The sequence below is a fragment of the Lutjanus erythropterus genome, chromosome 1 (assembly GCF_056507025.1).
Source record: "Lutjanus erythropterus isolate fLutEry1 chromosome 1, fLutEry1.hap2, whole genome shotgun sequence".
NCBI lineage: Eukaryota > Metazoa > Chordata > Actinopteri > Lutjaniformes > Lutjanidae > Lutjanus > Lutjanus erythropterus.
The window spans coordinates 40,896,565-40,916,963 of NC_139317.1; the positions used below are offsets into that span (position 1 = coordinate 40,896,565).

A 20,399-nucleotide genomic window follows, 5' to 3' on the forward strand; every position below is an offset into this window, starting at 1 on the left:
GATTTGGATTAGAGATTGCTGCCCCCCACAACGTACGTTTTTACAGGCATGCTGAGAGGATGCAGATTCGCTTTCTTTGAGAACATGAATGCGATTTTGCGGATGGACTTAAACTAAATGCATCAGGGCTCTTCTCTTCTCCAGTATGTGAGGAAACAGGCTTAATACTGTACAGCATATGTAAACATAGATCCAGTTTTCCTCACAAATGGGTGTACAAAATCAAATACCTATTAAGTTGTCTTTACATTTTAGAAAAAGAGGAACCTGCCCTCAGAGTATTTTTTAAAGTTTTTTAGTCAAATGTAGAAAATAAGAAAGTTTAACCACTAAGCATGTGTATAGCCTCTTTTCTGGCTACCTGCCATGTATCACTATTGTTGGCTGCAATCCAGATTTCTGCTTGAGGCCTTGATTGTGATTAAATTACTGCCGCTGTGTCTGTTTAAAAGATTTCCCTTGCTGAACTGTTTTGACAGGCAGCAATTTGGCTAAAAAAGATTAGTCCGGGAATGAGATGTTAAGAGTACCTGTGGGATGAGAGGGGCTCTCCTGTTATTGTGAGGTCCTGTTACTGGTGTACAGGAATGTTGGTGAATTTCACTAAAGTCACCCTCCCTCCTGTGTCTATTCTGGCAGAGATTGCACAGAGACATTTTGTTTCTTGTGATTTACTGCCTGGGGTTGCTATAGGGATTTTCCTTGTATGTGCATGTATTTACTTTTAATTGAGAATAGTTGTGGCTGTTTACACTGTGTTTTTTGTAGATAACTGCAATTTGATGAATGTTTCCCATGGAAACCTTCACTGTGTTAGTCAAATGTTAGGGTGTCCTGTTGGTGGTAAAGGGGTTAGGTCACCGTGGGAGCTGGGATCCTGCCCTCATCTCAGTTTCCCTGGCGTGGCGGTAGATGACTGAGGATGATGAGTATTGACGTGTGCTGTGAGATTGCGTCCGGAGGGGGCTGGGGACTTCCCTGTGTTTGCACATCCAGGGCTATTGATTTGGACCTCCTGTTCAATGACTGTGGCCCAGGGGACTTGGTCTGCAGTGTGGAACTGTGCAGGGTGGGACACAGAGAGACATGACAGTAGCTCAGAGTGGGAAGACAGGGGTTGGGGGCATGGCTCAGGGCTAACAGGGGTCTAATATGGCAGATACACGTGCCTCTCTTCATTAGGCTTTGTTTAGTCTGCAGGATCACACTGGCAGGCTGCACAACAAAGACGGTTTTCAGGTCCACATTTCTGATGAGCAGTGGTGTCACTTGTTTTTTTTCTGCCATGCCACCAGCCAGAGTCATCCAGCTTGTTATCTGTAGTATGAAAATGACCTGCTTGACACAGGTCCAACACTGCCTACATAGTTTGTAATTGGCTGCTGACCTTTTTCAAAGCACATGTGGAAAATTACTTGACCCCTACTGTTTCCTTCTTTTATTTTCTTGAGATGATTTTGTAAAGTGAGTCTGACACGATGGATATTTCCATAGTTCAATTTGAGCCCACCAAACCTCCCACTTGAAGAGTGAAGGGAAATCGCATGATGCTTTTATTAAGAACAAGCCTCTTCATCTAATAACAGCTCCACTATCAAATTGGAGAAGTGCTGTCAACATCCTGAGCAATCAATGCCATCCATCCCCCACTCTCTAAGCAGCAGCCATTAACCCTTCTTGTTCCGGCATGCCTGGCCTCACTAAAATGGTGGCTCTACTACTCTACTCTCCAGACATCTTTCTATAATGGCTGCGTAGAATTACCCCCGAGCTATGTATTGACTTGTGTTGTGTAGTTTGTCCAATGCCGATGGAGGGATATGCAAAGAATGTCAACTTGTTGCAGAGGGAAGGATGTCCACTGCAAAGTGCAACAAAAATGTCGCATGAATACACAATTCAAATGCATGGATTTCACAATTATTTCACTCAAGATTGTGTATTTTAGGGGACACAGGAATAGAAGAAAGCCAAACCTAGAATTGTGGTGGAATTAATTTAACTTAAAAGGACATAATACAGAATAGAGCAACACAAATTCATTTAATGTCAGCACTAGAATAATAATGAAGGGTGATTTATGACCCATTTTTTTTTACAAACTCTACAGATTAAAATCAAATGAAAACACCTAGGCAACCCACACAAACTTTTTTAGGTACAGAAATACTGCTGAATGTATGTCAAGCCCCCCGCCCAAAAGCCAGATGACCAGCTCACTTCTGGTCATCACCCTCATTCTTATCCCTGATTTGGCACTGCGCCAGTCAGTCACGTATGGCCATAATGTGATTAGCCCACCCACTGCCTGTCCAGTAAACCTGCTAACAGCATGAGACACAGAGAGGAAACGTGGACTGCTTAAACATATGAAGGCTTCTGTTCATCCTACCCCCAGCACACACCACACATAGACACACGCACACACGCTCACACTAGCATACACAGGCAACTCACACAGACATGTAGACATGTTTAATGCTTTATTTGAATATTATAATTTAATTTGACCTAATTGATTTGCAGTTTGTATAAATATACTCTCAAATGTCTGGCTATAGGATTGGAAAACAAAGAAAAAATCAATACTGTAGTAACAAAGGCACTTATAATACACATACATAAACATGCAGACACATGCTTTAAACATTAAATTTGAAACAGTTATGAATTATATCACGCAAGCTGGGCGTTGTACATCCCCATCATCAATGTAGGTAGAAGGGTGTGGGAATTTCTTTTTTAAAGAAGTAATTTCTGGGTGGAGTGCTGGATGTGATGAAGGGGCTGGGGTGACTGATCATAAGGAGTTGTCCCAAAACATCAGTATCCACTCTAACTTGACAAAAAAACAACATAGTGTTAACATTCCTCAGCTGACCACGCTCCCAATTCAAGAGCCAACATGTCTATTCATGGTTAACGGCCTTCATGTTCCAATTACTGTGCTTTTTTTGAACCAGCTAGAAAGCCAGACGTGGTTTCTATGGACAACTACAACTGAACTTATTTGCGTTATGACAAGTGACTGCAGAATTTACACTCCCAGACCCCAAATAGTCACATAGTAGTTAGTCCTACAGTAGTTTGATTTTATCTGTAAGGCCATTTTCATCTACAAGAAAGCACTCTTTTAGCTTGGTCAAAGTAACGCTACAGTAGACAGCTGCTTGTCTGTTCGAACACATTTGAGTGGATATGTCGTTTGCTAGCATTGTAATCTATTATGGATTGACAGCTTCTTGTAGTTTATGCTGTAGTAAGCCAATTTGATTCAGTTTAACATTAACATTTTACTATGTTAAAATGGTTGTACATTTAGTACATACAATCAATATAAAGCATTGATAGTTATTATTACCTCACCATGGAGGTCATATTTTCGGTTTAGTTTGTTGATTTGTTTGTCTGTTTGTCAGCAGGATTCAGAAAAATTACTGGCCCAGTTTTCATGAAACTTGGTGAAAGGGTGTAGAATGGCCCAAGAAAGAACCTGTTAAACTTAAATCAGATCCAAATGATGGGTAGCTCAAGTATTTTTTACTTTTGTTACCAATGCAAGATACATCAACTGTCCAAGTAAAAGTGAACAAAATTTGTCACACATGCACAAGACTGCAATTAAAATGCATGGTGGGCATACATAATAACAGCCATCTCAAACATCACTGTATGCAGTAGGTACATAACAAATAACCAACATCTAAATTATTGCAGAGGAGATGATGGAGCAGAAAGCCAAAGTTCCTTACCTTTGTTCTTGGTTGATGTCAGGAACACCTTGACCCCTGTGCTCTCTTAACGCAGAGTATCCCCCAGGGAGGCATGTGTGTACGAGTGTGCATGCGTGTGTCTGTTGGTGTGCATGTGGTTTGTGTGTAAACACATTTCTGTTCACCTAACAAATCCAAGGCCAGTAACCCAGCAGCTACTGCCTGCTCTTTTGTAGTTGCACCTGATTCTAGTGAGCGGAGTTAATTCTGGTGTTGGAAGGCTTGTAGTAATTTACTTTGGACAAGACCATCTGTTAAATGATAGAAACTGTTAGACATTATACGGTTCATAGTTAATGTAACTATCATTGTGTCCTGTATGCACACACACAGATAGACATGCTCATTCTGTTGCAAATGTGTAAATAGTATTTGATTTTAATGGATTTTAGCGTTTTAGTTTAGGGTTTTATCAGCAGAGACATTCACACAGGTTTATCTAACTATTGATATTCAGACATAGCATTAGAGTGGAATTGCACTTCATTGTGAGATTAGTTGAGTGCAGTTGCTAACAAGCAGACTGATGGTGTTTCCCATGTAGCTTTATGGCTCCTTGTTTGGTTACTGTAAGAGATATCACACAGTGTCGACCTTGGGTCATTGCATTCTACACCCTTCATACATGCTAGATGTTCCCTATTTAAAGTTTTTTTCATGCAAGGCAAGCATGTTAGATTATACCTGACTGTGGTCTGAATTATCTTCTGTGTTATAATCATTTATAATGGTTAAAGGTTAACAGAGGTGGTCAAATTGTGTGCAAAGGTCTATAAGTCCTCCTAATATACAATACTGTATATAATTTACCATCATGCTGTTGTAATCTCTGCTGACAGCACAGTATATTTTTGATAAGGAATGAGCTGTTTTTATGGACTAATTTTAAGATGTCTGCTGAAAAGCCAATGTCATAAAATAATCACTTTTTTTTGAAAATTTTTTTTGAAATCAATCTATTGGTATATGAACATTGGACTTAAAAATTACTTTCCATACTGGAAGTTTGGCATTTGGAAAAAAATAAAAAACCTTTTTCAAGGGAAATAACATTTTTCACATGTATCAGTGTTGTTAATGCCAGTGCGTGTGAGTTTCTGCTCCTCACTCACAGAGCTGTTTTACCACACTGCTCCCTGGCACAAAGCTGCACCAGGCCGCTCCACTCATTAACACTCCATGCTCAACTCAGATTTTATCCCACTCCACTCAAATCGCTCACTCCAAAAAAAATTATTAATTAATTAATAAAAATCTGCAATGTAATTCCACTCTAGTTTAAACTGTAGCCTGTCGGGCATTAATTATTGTTATTGTTAATAGTAGATTATGTTTTTGTATTAAGGCTGTTTTTGTATTACATCAATTTCAATAGGCTCTTGGGCATAAGTCAGACTCGTGTGAGTGGTACCTGAGTGTAATTGGAGCGGGAGATAAGGCGACACTCCATCCTTTTAAAAAAGCTGCTCCGCGCTCGATCAAATCCTCCCCCGCTCGCGCTCTCCACCCGCTCCCAGGCTGCTTGTATGCTTCGGTTAATATGCAAGTTCATTTCCACCCTTATAAATACTATTACCATGTTGGAGACTTTTGATTTAATGACTCCTCCTGTTTGAAGCTGTTAGGGAGGGTGTTTGCTCTTCTAAATAGCAGTTATTAAATTTTGTAACAAGTCCCCAAGTGTTTATCCCTATCCTGAAACGTAGCATTTGCACTGGGTTTTCAGGTTGATGGCTGATGAATATTTGTTTAGAGAGCGTGAATGTTGACAAGCGTTACACATACAGAGAGTGAGAGGGTGAAAATGATTTGCTCTCAGGGGCCTTGACAACCTTTGCCCTGCCAGCTCTCATTTCAGGCCTTGTAATTGCCACTGACCAATGGGCTCCCGTTTGAAACTAGACCCTGGGCTGCAGCTATTAACGTCTCCCTCCAAACGGATCTTGTTTTGATTCCTGATGCTTTTATAGGTTTTGTCTTTAGGAGACATTCCTGGTCGGCACATACCGTGCACCCCTTTCTGCCCCTATTTTCCTTCCTTCCCGTCCTGTGGGGCCATTGCCCCCCTCCCTGCACTCACAAACATACACACAGCAATGATCAGTCTTTGCCTATGTGTGTGTGTTAGGGCTACTGACCAGCCCACCCTCTCCTGGCCCCTCCTGACAGCCAGCTACACTCCATGAACTTGGCCACCCGTCACAGCTGCGTTAAGATTGAAGGATGGGGGGCCCTTGTATCCAGCTGGGTCGGAAGACATTGGTGGGGGCAGGGCAGGCCCAGATGCAGATGGTTTAGGTCAAATGGAGATGTTTGAGGATGAAGGGGGAGGGGGACACAGGAGCTCAGGGGCACAATAACTCCAGAGGTTACTCCTCCAACCCCTGGAAAAATGCACTCGTGAGTTTGAGTATATATTAGTTTTCATGTGTTTGTGTTGCAGAATGTCAGCAGTTGTTGTAACTAGCTTAGAGTTTAGTCTGTTTTTTTAAGCCAGACATGAACTTTTTGACCTATGGTCAGTGTCAACCTGATGGGATCGCTTTTCTAAAACATTTTAGAAACAACATCAGAGGAAATGTTTGAAATCCAGTCACAAATTTGTAACGACATTAATTGTGGAACCAGGCAACAACTCTGGTTCAGTTCTGGCAAGGGGCCGTCTTTCGTGACATAATCTTTTTCTCTCTCTGCCCATGTTTTCCTCTGTTATCTGTACTGTCATGATTAAATAAAGGTAAAAAGGGAAAAGACTAATCGTAATTATAGATAATCATGTTATTTATTTTTTTTCAAGTAATGAAATTAGATCACTACAGACTACATCCTATCTGAACGTGTTTGTAACACTTTCTGTTTGTTTACTGACCTTATCTGTGTTTTGCCTCTTGTCTGTTGTAGAATGGGAGTGCAGGCTGGGCAGATGAGGCAGACAGTAGCAGAGGAAGAGGAGAGGCCTCAAGAGACTTTGCTAAGGTAAGCATTTGGAGGCTGCCATCACTGGATGGCTTCAGTGGGTTCAGTCTTGAAAAATAACAAGGAAATTGTTGCAGCAAATGACATTCATTTATTCATTCAAAAGTCAAACTAGTGCAGGGGTCTTCAACCTGAGGCTCCAGAACCACATGTAGCTCTTAAGCTCTTCTCCAGTGGCTCCCTGTGACTTTGGCAAAAAATGATATGGAAATGAATAATATTATATATTTATACTATATACATAATACATCAGTTTTGAGCCAAATTCGTCAGTTTTGAAAAAGTTTGATGTTTTGTTGAGATGATGTACTTTTCTTCTTTAGATAAATTTAAATATTTGAATTTTAGAAATCCCAAAATGTTGTATTTAAAAAATTACAGCATAAACCATTACATTTTAAGGCAACATAATAGTAACAAATCAGGTTCACAGTTAAGTGTGACCAAATTTTGAAAAACAATTTTTTGGGGTTTTCTCTAACTTTAACTTTTACTATAAATTTATCTAAGGAAGAATAGTAAATTATCTCAACTAAACAGAAAGTTTGTAAAAGTTTGAGTTGGGCAAAAAACTCAAAAATCTATTGCAGTCTGTTGTTCACCAAATTTCAAAAAAGAGTTAATATTTCATCAACTAAAATATCAAAGACTGTCTGTGGCTCAGTGTCTTTTCCTCTAAATTGTGATGGTGGCTCGTCTTCTTGAGTCTCCATAAGCTATGGCTGCCAAAAAAAATCTTCAGAGAAAAGGGCATTTAATAGTTGCAGCTCCAGACAGATTTTTTTCCCTCTTTTATGGCCAAAAATGTCTCTTTTGATTGTAAAGGTTGCAGACCCCTGAACTATTGGAAATTGTGAATAGGTTAACTTTTTGAACAATTATCCAGACCAACAGATGTGTCACCTCACCTTCTGTTAAGAGATGCACTTGAGCACACCACAAAGATAACAGGCGATGTCTGTTGGTCAGTGACATGCATGTATGTTCTGTGCCTGTGTGAGAGGAAACAACTAGTCTGTGTTTATACTGAAGAGATGAACAAAACTAACTTCTGTGAACTTCAAAATCTGATTGTAACAGTATAAATAGTTCCAATGACAATTTGCACATGCTGAATAGGCCAGAGAACTAGAGGCAACAGTGTCAGACACACAGAAAGAACTACAAATAACTGTTGGCTACATGCAGTAGCCAACTGACAAATTTATGCACTGGGGCACTAATAAGTTTCTGTTTTCTCTTTCAGCTGTATGAACTGGATAATGACCCCAAAAGGAAGGAGTTTTTGGATGACCTCTTTACCTTTATGCAGAAAAGAGGTAAGAGTACTCTCTAAAAATCCACTTCACTTGTTCTCTCTATTGCATAGATTTTCTTTTTCTTAATACACTCAAAAATTGAAGGTTCAGTTGGAATTTACTTAAGATTCAAATGAGTTCTCCACATACATCAGGGCCATTTTCCACAAACACGTTTCCCTTTGTGTTATAATTTGGTGAAAATCGTTTTTGCTGATTCCTGGATTAAACTTTTGGGTGTAGCTTTGTGGTTTTAGGCTTTATATTCTGTAAATGATTAAATATAGTATATATACTTTTTTCAAAACCACTCATATGTGCTTTCCTAACTCTCAAGGCAGGTACAGTATTTTAAATCCTGTAGAAATACCTTTGCATTATAAATTGCAGTTACGAGTTGCCACAAATGTGACATTGGTTGGGGTAATTTCACACTCTCTGCCTATGTGGAAAAAGCAAATACCACATGACTTCCATTTCTTAAGATTCATTTCCTGTCTCAGTGTGAGGAGGGGTTGCTAGTTTTTTACAGAACATCTGGAATTTCACTATAGGTTGATTGGGGTGAGGCTTACAGCACAAATGGTTTAATCATTCTACTTTTTCATACTATTGGCAGACCGTCGTATAAACTGAAGGATAAAAGTACAAATATAATAAAATTTTGTGCATTTTCTGTAACAAATAGTTGAACGTCAATAATCGATTAATGATAAATAATTAATATGATAAAAAGTGCACGTTTTTGTCAGTTTAAGTTTTGTTTGAACAATTCTAGCAGCACATTAATTGTGAAACATGCATTCATGAGGAAATTTACATAACAGCAATTAATCGATTAATGATTAATCTGTAACATTCTTTTTTTCCTCTGTGGATTTGGTCATGTCAAGTATGCCATGTTAGTGATCAACTCAAAAAACATGCTGTAACTCTCACTGGCTAAGAAATCCTTTACTAATTCCCCTCAGCAGAGTAAAGGCCTTAAGGGGTCAGCAGGTGAGGTCTGCCTCCGTTGATCCTGTGATTCTGCTGTATGACAGCCAAGAGGATCTGGCAGCGGCCTACCTTATTTAGTTGGCCAACAGCCGGGGAGGCTCAGCTGACCGTGTGCTACTTTGACACTGTGTACAAGACCCCTCTGACCAGGCAGCTAATGCACTTAGGCTTTTATCAGACAAATCTGTTGCCAAGCAAGTTACATGGCTTGAGCAATACCTCCCAAGGTGAATCACAATGTTATTACAGTGGTGCATACTTTACATTATGTTTTGGCAGGCTATGATGAGCGATGATGGTCTGTGAGTGTGTGTGTGTGGTTCATACTTCATTATGTTTTGTCACAGGCTATGATGGGTGATACGATATGTATGCAAGTGTGTATTTGATGCATGGTTTGTTTTGTCAGAGTGTGACAGATGATGACGATGGTGCGTGCATTTGTGTAGTTGAGTCCATGTGCATCGACCTGCGTGTGTGTGTGTGTGTTTGCACGCATATGTTGACGAACTCACACTCTCAAGAGCAGCAGCTTCTGAGTGTCTGGTCTGGTCTGAGTACCCGGAGGTCTTGTTTGGAGGGTGATGAATTAAGTCGAGTCAGAGAGAGGGAGGGACAGGATCTGTCAGGGCCCTGTTAGCATCTCTGTCCAGTGGCAGATGCTGGGAGTGTCTTGCTGACCCTTTACTCACGCTGGTCAGACAGAGAAATCTATCAAGCTGACTAAAATGCCACCTGACAGCAGATAACTGGCTGATTACAGTCTGCCACATCACATTATTTTCACTAAAGTTGTATTTGCTTAAGGCTGGAAAAGATGGATTGAGTTTTAAGTGAAAACAAGTTTTTTTTAGCATTCTTCAAATTAAAACAATGATTTTAAAATGCTTGTAAAACTACCTCACCTCAAAGCAAAGAAAACAAAACATGGATAAAAAATACGAATTAAAAGTAAGTAAAATTAAAAAAAAAAAGGAAATAAAACAAGAACTCTCTTATTTTGTCTCACTTGTTCAGTTAAATTACATTTCCAGGGAGAATTACAGTGAGTGCAACTGGATTCAGCTTGCATGGATCAAGTTCCTGTATCATCGTCAGTACAAGTGACCAGTGGTGAGGGACTACAAGGGTCAGTGCACAACAAGAGTTGAAACAAATACAACTGTGTCTCCACAGTGCTCATCTCGTAGTCTGAGGCAAAGGAAAAAGAATATGTGAAGAGAAATGGAAATAGGTTGTATGTTAATGATTAATCATTAATCAGTTTATCGCTGTTATGAATTTAAACAAATAAAAATATGTTAACTGATGATGCCTAATTTGAAATTGTTTTGTGTGATGATGAAATTTGTTGAATGAGGACAGGCAGACAAAAGCAGCTATGTCAAACGAGAGCCTTATTGTTTTATAAGTCTGTTTGAGTTGTTTATGCTTGATAAATTGTTTCATGTAACTAATGTACTTAAGAAGTATAAAGGGCCATTTGGTCAACTGGTAAGGTGAAAAATAAACAGCTATGGCTGTGTGGTGCTTCAAATACGGATGCAGGATATGACAGGGATGTTGCAGTTGACATTAGAGACCTGATGCAACCGTTGTTCAGGAGGGTAGGGTATAATTTCAGCTACTCTTGAGTGAGTTCTTCACCCCTCCCTTAAGACAAGAGGCACTTGGCTGACCTCTGCTGTCTCTCAAACCGGAGTCTTAATCACAGGGAACAAATTGCTTGGCTGGATTCCCTTTTTGCTGTTAGTGCCAAGAATATGAAATGAAAAGCAAGCCTCGCTAAGCTCTTGTTGGTGGCACCCTCTAATTACTGTGCGTTTACTCCTCCTTCCATTTCACTTCATAGATATGTGGTCAAGATTATTGCACTCTTTTTTTTTTTAATGAAAGAGTACTTAGAAAGCCTTTTTAATTTAATGTCAACTGTGTGGAAGAAGAGGATATAACAGCTGGTGATACGGGAAATGCTATGGTCAAACGTACTACCTCATTTCATGAAGTGTTAAGAAGGTTAAGTGAAATCCAGTGGAATCTCTGGACGAAAGAGACAAATGGTGAAGTGCTTTTCCCACCTCGTCGTGGGGGCCTCAAGGCCTTGAGAGGAAAGCAACAGCGGAAGGAAAACTTACGAGGGATTCCCATTTCCTGCCTCTGCACTTAAAAACAGGCACGTGTGTGTGTGTGTATGTGTGTGTTAATGGTTGAGGAATTTTAGCAGCTGTCCTAAATCCTGTCTGTGCTTAAAGGGGCCCATTGATAGGCACTGCATCACAGAAATGGCAGAAGACACACATATAAACCCCGCTCTTCCTTTGCTTCCTTGGCTCTTATTTCTTTACTGACTACTCCATCATCCATTGCTGGGCCCCTTTTGCTTTTTCTACCTCTGCTCTATTTCTTGCCTGTAGTCTTAAAGAAGGAGCTCAGCTTTATTCTGCTGGAGACCCTCCTGTCATATGCCACAGATATAAACATCAGCTAATGGCCTGACATGTAAATGTAATGTAAATGCACTTGGGCTGCACATGTTGTAAGAGTGTGGGTGGAGGATATTAGCCTTCATGAGTTACGCCGACATCACTGTTCATCATATCCATTACAGGTTTTGCTGTTTCACCCCCACTGGGAGCAGCAGAGAAAAGCTTTAAGGCTGGCTCGACGCCATTAACCACCTCAAAGGTTTCGATTAAGCAGATGGGTGAATGTTTGTTTTGGTTTGACACCCGGTCACTTTCTCCATTGGGATGGGGGTTTGGGGCAGTAGTCGGGGTTGTGAAGAGGTAATGGCGGGAGGCAGGGAGCAGTAAGTGAGGCTGCAGCCACTATGAGTGCACGATGAAGAAAAAAAAGAGGAGGAAAATAAAAGAGTGATGCAGCCAACTGCCTGTCAGCGCTGTCCACTTGAGATGATTAATGGCCACAGGCTGTGATGGACAGAGCCAGAGAGAGAGAGAGGCTCCTGTTCAGTGAAATCACCAGTCGAAAAGGGAGGAGGTAACGGGGGGTAAAGACAAGTGTTTTAGCTCCTTCTGCTCCAGCCAGAAAACCCCACACGTCGCGGTCAGCGAAGGCTAGATCCTTCCCAGTGTGACACTCCTAATGGGAAGTGTAGATTCAGCTTAAGAGAGACCACATGGTGTGCTATCTCTGCTTTGGAGTTATTTTAGGGGAAGATCCCTACGTAGTGGATTTAGGCCTGTTAATAGTAATAAAGTGGCAAGGCAGACTTGTCTGTGCCATTAAGTTGCAGTGAGTTTAATGGGACTTGAGAAAGATGTATAGAATTAGAGGAAGGAGGTAGGAAGGAAGGAAGGGGAGATGGTAATGATTATAATGAAGATGTCTCAATTAGCTGTGGCTCCACAATTAAACCTACTGGCAGTGGCTCTGCTTTATTTGTTCCCGTAAATCTTCACTCTGGCTGCTGGTAATATTTTTGTGCTTTGTATCACAGACTTACATGCATGGGCTTTTATTTGGTCTCTAATCAGAATTGAGCATATCAGTAATTTTGTATCATATTTGTTCTTTAAACCTTATTTTTCCTTTACTAAAAAACAAACTGCCATTTTTAATTTATGACAAGTTACAGCTGCAACAATTGGTTAATTAATCGATTACTTGATTAGTTATTAAATCTACAACAAGGAGTTATTAACAGGTTATGAAACTGATGACTCCATATGACCTACATAAGCAAACGTGTCCATAAGTGAGAACAACTGCTTCTATGTAGTTATTCTTAAGTTCTGCTACGGATTCAGATTCTACTTGAAATCAACTGAAGTGAGCCCAGGCAAAGTTACAGCAAATAGTATATTAGCCAGTTAAAAAGAAGGATGAGGAGATTTTTCTTTAGATTATTTTATTTTTGACATTATATTCTGTGGTTATGGTGGTTGAAACACTTAACGCTTTTGTCCAAAAGCAAGAAAATATAAAAGTTGCTCATAGCCGCTTCAACTATTAAATGAACTATTGTCAACTATTTTGATAATTGATTAATAGTTTTGAGATTTTTTTTAATTAGAAAAAATGTCCAATTTCTGATTTCAGCATCTTAAATGTGAATCTTTTCTGGTTTCTTTAGTCCTCTGTGACAGAAGACTGAATGTCTTTGGTCTGGGGACAAAACAAGACATTTGAATGTTACCTTCAAAAGTTTCCACCATTTTCTGGAAAATGATCAACAGATTAATTGATAATAAAAATAATCATAAGTTGCAGACCTACTACATGAAAGACACAAAAAAGGAAGACTATATTTCTTGAAAACATGATGTTTATCAGAAACAAATTAAAACAGCTCAAGTGTTTAACATTTGAAGAAAAACAAGAATTTTACATCCAGGTTAACAGGGATATTTTTTGTAGTATTTGTGGTGTGGGAAGAGTGGCCTCCCAGCAGGACATTAGAGGAAGTTCCCTAACTGTAACCCTGAGACCAAGAGCTCTGTCCACACCAATTACACCATGAATGGGCTCTGGGGGATCCATGTATGCATTATATTACTCCCCCGGTCAGCCTCACACTGGCCCTCGTAACAGGCAGGCCCTCTGTACAAACACCACACTACAATAGGAACATTCTCTGGCTCTTTGATATGGCCTCATTTTCCTTTAGTTAACACCCCACAACTTCTGGAAAGTGGCAGCACCTGGTTGCTTTAACAACAAAAAAAACACAGGGTATTGTGAGCACATTTGTCCATGTTAGGTTGGGTTGGATTGATGGTGAAATGTTTTTAATTTGAGATCAACGTTTTGAACTTCCACTTTGCTGGACAACTGTTAAACAGTTGTCATAGTTTTCATCTGCAATTTGGTGATCAACTTATTTCAACTAGTTCTATAATGTGACTCATTAAAGATGCAAATGGATGCAGCTTTTGAGACTGAGAAGCATGCATTAGGTCTACATAGACAGCAACAATAAAATGTAGTTAGGAAATTACATTTTGTCCTCGCTTGTCTTTCTTTCTGTCGCCATCCCCTTCCTCCCCCCTTGCCCCCACCCCATTCTCCTCCTCCTCTGTTTATTGTGCTACAGTTACAACCACTGAAACTTGATAACACCATGGGGGATAGGGGCGGAGGGCAGTGCTGTGGCCTGCTTGGTGAGGGGGGGAGGGGCTGGATTAAGGGGCCTCCTGTCCTACACGGGATGATTAATGATCTCCAAATAAGTGGGGGCCAACCTTTTTGATAGGGCAGCGCTGACGGACAGCAGACAAGGGAGTGACCGCCGCATGTCTGTATGCGTGAAAAGAGAGTAAGAAGGATGAAGAGGGCAGTCCCAGACATGGAAACCACGGTAGTAGACAGGGTGCCAGGGTGTCAGCGGGGAGGTTAAGGGAGGCAGCGGTCAGCTTGTGTAGAAACAAGGCCATACTCTTTCATGTCTATTTGAAAGCACTTTGTCAGTGGGCTGAAGCTGGCCGAGCTCACCAGCCAGCCAGAAAGATAATCAAGCAACCGTACGAAAAGACCAGTGCTGGCAGCAAAGGGCCCCTACTCGCAGGAAAGGGTGGGGACCCAAATGATATACAGATTCCAACCACTGCTTTCTAATCATTACCCCAAGACGGACTCTAAGAGAAGAGGCGAAACTATTCTTATTGGACACATCCTCCCCTGCATTTGTGATCAAAGATTTTGTGGTTGCAATGTTGTTATATTTTGGGTTGAGATTATCTTTGCCTTTGGTAAACTCCACCCATTGACTGGCAAATTACAGCCCAGCCTTTGGGGAATGAGCACATCTATGTTGGTTATGCTTGTCTCTCCCCTCAAAACAAAAGGAAATAGTAGTTTTCCTGATGTCTTGTGTGTGTGGGTGTGTTGGGAGACGTTAGATTAAAATCTTTGGACTTTTTATTTTTGTTTGTTTCTTACCAACCAAGACTACTCTTTGTGTCTCTTCCGCTCTCTGTCTCTTCATCCCAACCCCCAATCTACATGGCCTCCCTGTTATTTCCTCTGTCATTTAGCCAGACTGGTCCACAGCCCTGGATTGCCACTGTGCTGTCCATCTTTAATTACGACCATACTGTACAGGGATTTGAGTCTCTAAGCTGCAGAGCTGGGAGATTCTTAATCACCAAGCTCATAAGTAAATGAGCAGAGAAGATGACGAGTGCAGGCCTCAAGCAGATTCATGCTTCCCTGCGAGGTCATTGGTCAGGGTAAAAATAACACTGGCTGCTTAATTCACCCACGCATCTTGTTTTGTTTTCAGTGAAATACATTTGCAGATACTCAAAAAAACATTTTTTTCATTTTATTTATTTAATTCATGAGGATAGCACACAATCACATTTGTAAATGTACTAGTGTTAGCCAGCTAATTTTTCAAATGCAGCCCTTTGGCAAAATGTTTTGAAATGTGGCTATCAACAAAGAAGTCAGCAAAAGAAGTGTAAAGGGGCTGTTTTTGTCAAGGGGTTAATGTACACAACACTAAAATGTGAAATATGAAACTTTCTAAAAGGTTTAATGCAAGGTAGCCTATAGCCTAATGAGGCTATAAATAAAAGGCCTGATGGGGCAATAGTGTTAAGAAACTGATTTTTACATTATTTAATTATTTTAATGAATAAAGTAACAAGTAACAGTTTTTATTTCATTCTAAAATCAGTACAAAAATATAAAGTGATTTATTCAGCGTATATTTAGGTGAGTCATACAAGTTAAGCTAGGACTACACATTTTTATAAATAAAGAAAAGACAAGTTGTAATAAAGCCACATTAAGATACATTTCAGCAGTTTTTTTAATCTTTCAGTGCCATAACATTACTTGTCCTTTTCATGTGAAATATTTAACTTTTCTTACTATAAATAAATTCTTGTGCGTGTTTTGTTAAGCTGGTGTTCCCATGTAAAGCTCTCCTGTGATCAACAAATTTCCCAAACTTCTGCTATCTCTGGATATCTGCGTGTCTTGCTTCTCCATCTGTGTCCTGTGTGTGCTCTTAAAGCAATGTTTCCTGGCCTCCACACCCCTGTGATGGATGGTATGAAATACATTACAGCCCCCAGAGGAGCCCTACACCAGTACAATAGCCCTGAGCTCACTTCCAGAGCAGCTCTGCAGCAGTGTTGCATAAGCCACACAGTAACGGAGATCTGAGTGCAAAGGGGCCTAATGGAAAACAAGACGCTTGATTTGAGGGAAGAAATGGACATGGACCACACAGTCGCCAGATGTTATTGCCTCTTTGTTGATGGCATTTTAGTTGATGTGGTTTGTTGTTTGGAAAACCTAATTAGATAAAGGTAATGGTCAGTTAACAGGTTATGATAGATGTATGTGGAAAGATTAGTTTTTATCTGCAACTAAGCTTAAAGCCTGACTTTTCATTTTTTATACTTCAGTATTCCATGATCCCTTTTGTGATATTTTTAATCTGTTGCATAATTTGGGGTTCTCAAAATGTGAGCTCCTAGATGTATAAGGCCTTAAGAACCATTAAGTGTTTTAAATATGGTAATTAGCAGTCTCCTTTTTTCACTAAGAACATTTTTGTTAAAGGGTATTGTCTGTAGCATACAAATTAAAGCATACTCGGCTGTTGACCTCATTTTAAATCACTCTGGATTAAGGGCCCCGGTTGAATCTCTGAAAGGTGAATGTGTGACCCACTGTCATGGATTCCAAAAGCCAAAAGTAATTAGCATTGATGGGAGTTAAAATTTCCTAGATGAGTGCACAACCCCCCTCAATCTCTCTGCCTGTTTCAATATATCCCTCTGTCTCCTCAGCTTATAGCAGCTGATGTCTCTTGTATTGATCAGTGGTGCTGGGCCCCAAATGGGGCTCGTCAGCTGATGGCTTTATCTGTCAGTCCGGGTGTCCATTGATTGAAGCAGTTAGCTGTGTTATAAGGCTTGCTAGAAGGGAGGGAGACCCTCAATATTGCACCTGCCAGTGAAGACATCACTGCCTGCTCACTACCTACTCATCCTTTACACCAGCAGTACCCAGTCTGAGTCACCAGATGACCTCATTCTCACTAAAGAGATAATGTAGTCTAATTTTGAATTTTGGCTCATATATCCTCACAGCCTCACTCTCTCTGTATTCTGTCTCGTGTCTGTGGTCTATTAATCCTTTCTTGTTCTTTGTATTGGTTCTAAATATTACTCTTGCCCTTGTTTTTGTTTCACCTGAGTTGTGGAAAAAATTTAGCCCCTAACCCCTGCAGCTTTATCACAGGAATCTACAGTTGAAGCTATAGCTCCTCCCTCTATTATGTGTACAACATACCATTGTCATGTTGCTGTGACATATACATTCTTGACATTTCTGTAAAGATCAGAGATGCCTGTTTACAAGGCCAAGCTATTGGGTTACTTTTCCTCACTTGATCTTCCAGTCAGATGTAAATATAGAGCGGAGGTCATCCACCATATTTGACGGTGCCAGGTTTTAAATTGTGATGCGTAAAGATATTAGCTGATATACTAAGAATATGTTTTCTCGTTGGGAATGTAATATTTCGTGTTAAATATCTGCTGCAACAAATTTTAATAGTAGGCATTCTTAAGCATGTTTACACAGCAAACAGATTAGGTATCAGTACTCGGTATTAATAATACATGTTGAACTTTAATTGAATGGTATACCTTTTAGTATTTTCATGCTTGTTCTTGAGTAGTTCATCTTGTGAATGGAAAACCATTTTTATTGACCTTTACCTAGTTGACTGTAACTGACAATAGAGGCCTCTGTGAGCAGTGTTTATAACCACTGGATATGTCAACAAAGATTTTACCTCGCCCTCCTCCAACAGCCACACACTGTAAAACTCCTTTTAGCTGTCAGCTGCACCTCACACTTGTATCTAAAGCTTGCTCATGAATTTAATTTTGGCAAAAGATACATTCCGTCCGATTAACAGCTAAAGCTCTTGAAAGCCAGTTCAAACAAGTAGGGGAGATGTAGTGCAGATGGAGAAATGAGATAATGTGGTTATTCATTTATACCCTCATAGCGCAGCCTATAGAAAACTTCTTTGAGCAGATATAATCATTCCTCATATTTTTCACTATTTTGACAAATTTCTCATACAGCTGTTGTGTTCTGGAAGTACTGAAAAAATGAAATGATGAAAACAAATTCTGGGGAAAACATGTTCATACTCAGCAAAATGAGCAAACAAAACTAAATTGTCAACAAAACAAGCTTTACCAGATTATGCAACAAGGGTGGAGAAATGTTCACACTCTAAATGCATGTCTCATGCATGAGCAATGCAACAGGTTTTAGTGGTTGCTGTAAAAGTGGAGGCATAAAACTTGAAGTGCTGAAGACATGAAGTTATCAGAAAAACACACTTTTCTAAAGTCACATCAACCTGTCATAGTTGGTCTGTACAAGACAATAGAAATTTTATTATCTGTATTGCATTGTGTAGAGATTGTATTATCTGATTAATTAAATGTACATAATGCCGGCCTCACAGTAACATACTCAAAGCGTTGGCCTCTGGCTAGTACATTGGAAAATCCTCAGCCACCTGCTCAATTTCACTGGTCAACTAGATGTTAATGGAAGACAAACATTCCCAGATAATGGCTGGTTACCTTCAAATATGGCTGCTGGGTGGAATAACCAGATCTATGACCGGGAGAAAAAGCCTGAAGCGTTAATGAATGGATGCAGAAACACTTACACATAGTAGACACAGTCATTTTTCCTTTTATCAAAAACAGAACAGAGGGGCCTTAATTTCATCTGTGTAGGGGAGATGGATAGCAGATATTTATTAGTTGTCTAGTCTGGGCTTGTTGTGAGATGCATGTCCATTGAAATGAAAATTTGTTAATATAGTGTGGTGTATTCTTGTGACCCATTTTTCTTGATACCGATAATCATTCTAGGAAAACATATCAAAAATCAAAATTTTGCCAGATGCCAAATGTCCTTACTGTCTTTCCGAGGTCCTTCAGAAACTGACCTGTGACTCTGAAGAGACATTGACCAACCTTCCCTCCATTCAGCCATCGTTGTATTCATCCATCTCTCTCTCAGCTCCATATCAGTTGGTGTTGATTGGGGTCTCGTCAGTTGATCTGCTGGGTCTCTGGGGATCGAAGAGACTTGGGTTACAGTTGGAGAGGCCATCTCACTTTTCGCGCCATCCAACCTTTTCAATCCCCCCCCGCCCCCCCTCCCCTTCACCGGGTTACCCATCTTCATGACCCACGGAGAAGGAGTCATGTTTCTCTCGCTCTTTCTTTCTCTCATTCTTTATGTCTCAAAAATTCCCTCACTGGCACAAATTATCATTTATTATTATTATTTATTATTATTAGATTAGGGCTGGATAAAAATACTTAATCATATAAAACTGTATCAGGCATGTCAGTGTAGAGATTTACTGCCAGATTACACTTGACAAACTTATAATTGTGTAATTCCAGTTCTAATAGTGTCATTAATTGTAGTCTTGACAGCCTCCTTAGTGTGTGAACAGCACCCAGTGAGATTTACAGCTTCTGGCTGTTGTTTGGAGCCTTGCCAGTTTTGTGATGTTTTACGCCAGTGGCCGATACAGTTGACAATGCACAGAAGACAGCCCCTTTAATATACTGGCTGCCCGCCCGCTGTAATAATTCTTACTAAGAAGCTACTCTCACTGTTTCCTGAGTAAATATAGCTTCAAGTGACTTATCCATCATTGAATGTTTGCTTTTTCCCCCTTAATATTTGTTCTTTTTATTGTAAAAGAAGGAAAGGGAGAGGAGGATGCGACAAAAGAGAAGGTTCAAGAGGTATTTGATCTTCCTGCGATAATGAAAATTGTCTATTGCAATTGTGAGACTCGTGTTAGATGTTTTTGAGCTGATCTGGCATATGTACAGTTGCTTTATCACTTAATTGCACAAATGTAGACTGCACTTTGTGTTTTCTTACATTTATCCCTTTATTGCACAGTTGCAGGTATATGCACATCATGCCATTGTGTGACTTGACAATGTTGTAGCACATTGTTTTTTATTTCTCTTTAGATGGATACATGTCGCTTTACAGGGATGAATGTTGTTGATTCTGTAGGATGTCTTTTAAAACACCTTTTACCATGGTTACAGTTGGCAGAAGAGATGTCATTATTTCTTTCCCTTTCCTGCCTTGCCTCTCTCCCTTTGTCTGTCTCTCTGCCAATCTTCCTCTGTCAGTTCACATTAATTGCACTTTATTGACATGGCAAGAATCAAACCTATGCGGCCCACGCTGTATAACGTATTGACCCACATAGTGTATTATATAGACTTTATTAGATGACTGACCCTCTCTTTCTATCTCTCTGTCTCTGTCTCTACAGCTGTGCAGCTTTTGCTTC

General features: G+C 40.0%; 1 protein-coding gene across 2 annotated transcripts in view; it reads left to right on the forward strand.

The window, feature by feature from the left end:
* The window catches only part of LOC146333290 (AT-rich interactive domain-containing protein 3B), a 54,453-nt gene that overhangs the window by 20,951 nt on the left and 13,103 nt on the right, over positions 1-20,399 (forward strand). For both annotated transcript variants that reach the window (XM_084721938.1, XM_084721928.1), the window contains exons 3-4: positions 6,675-6,749; positions 7,996-8,068. In XM_084721938.1, the coding sequence (XP_084578064.1) occupies positions 6,675-6,749; positions 7,996-8,068 (148 nt within the window). The remainder of the gene's footprint in view (positions 1-6,674; positions 6,750-7,995; positions 8,069-20,399) is intronic.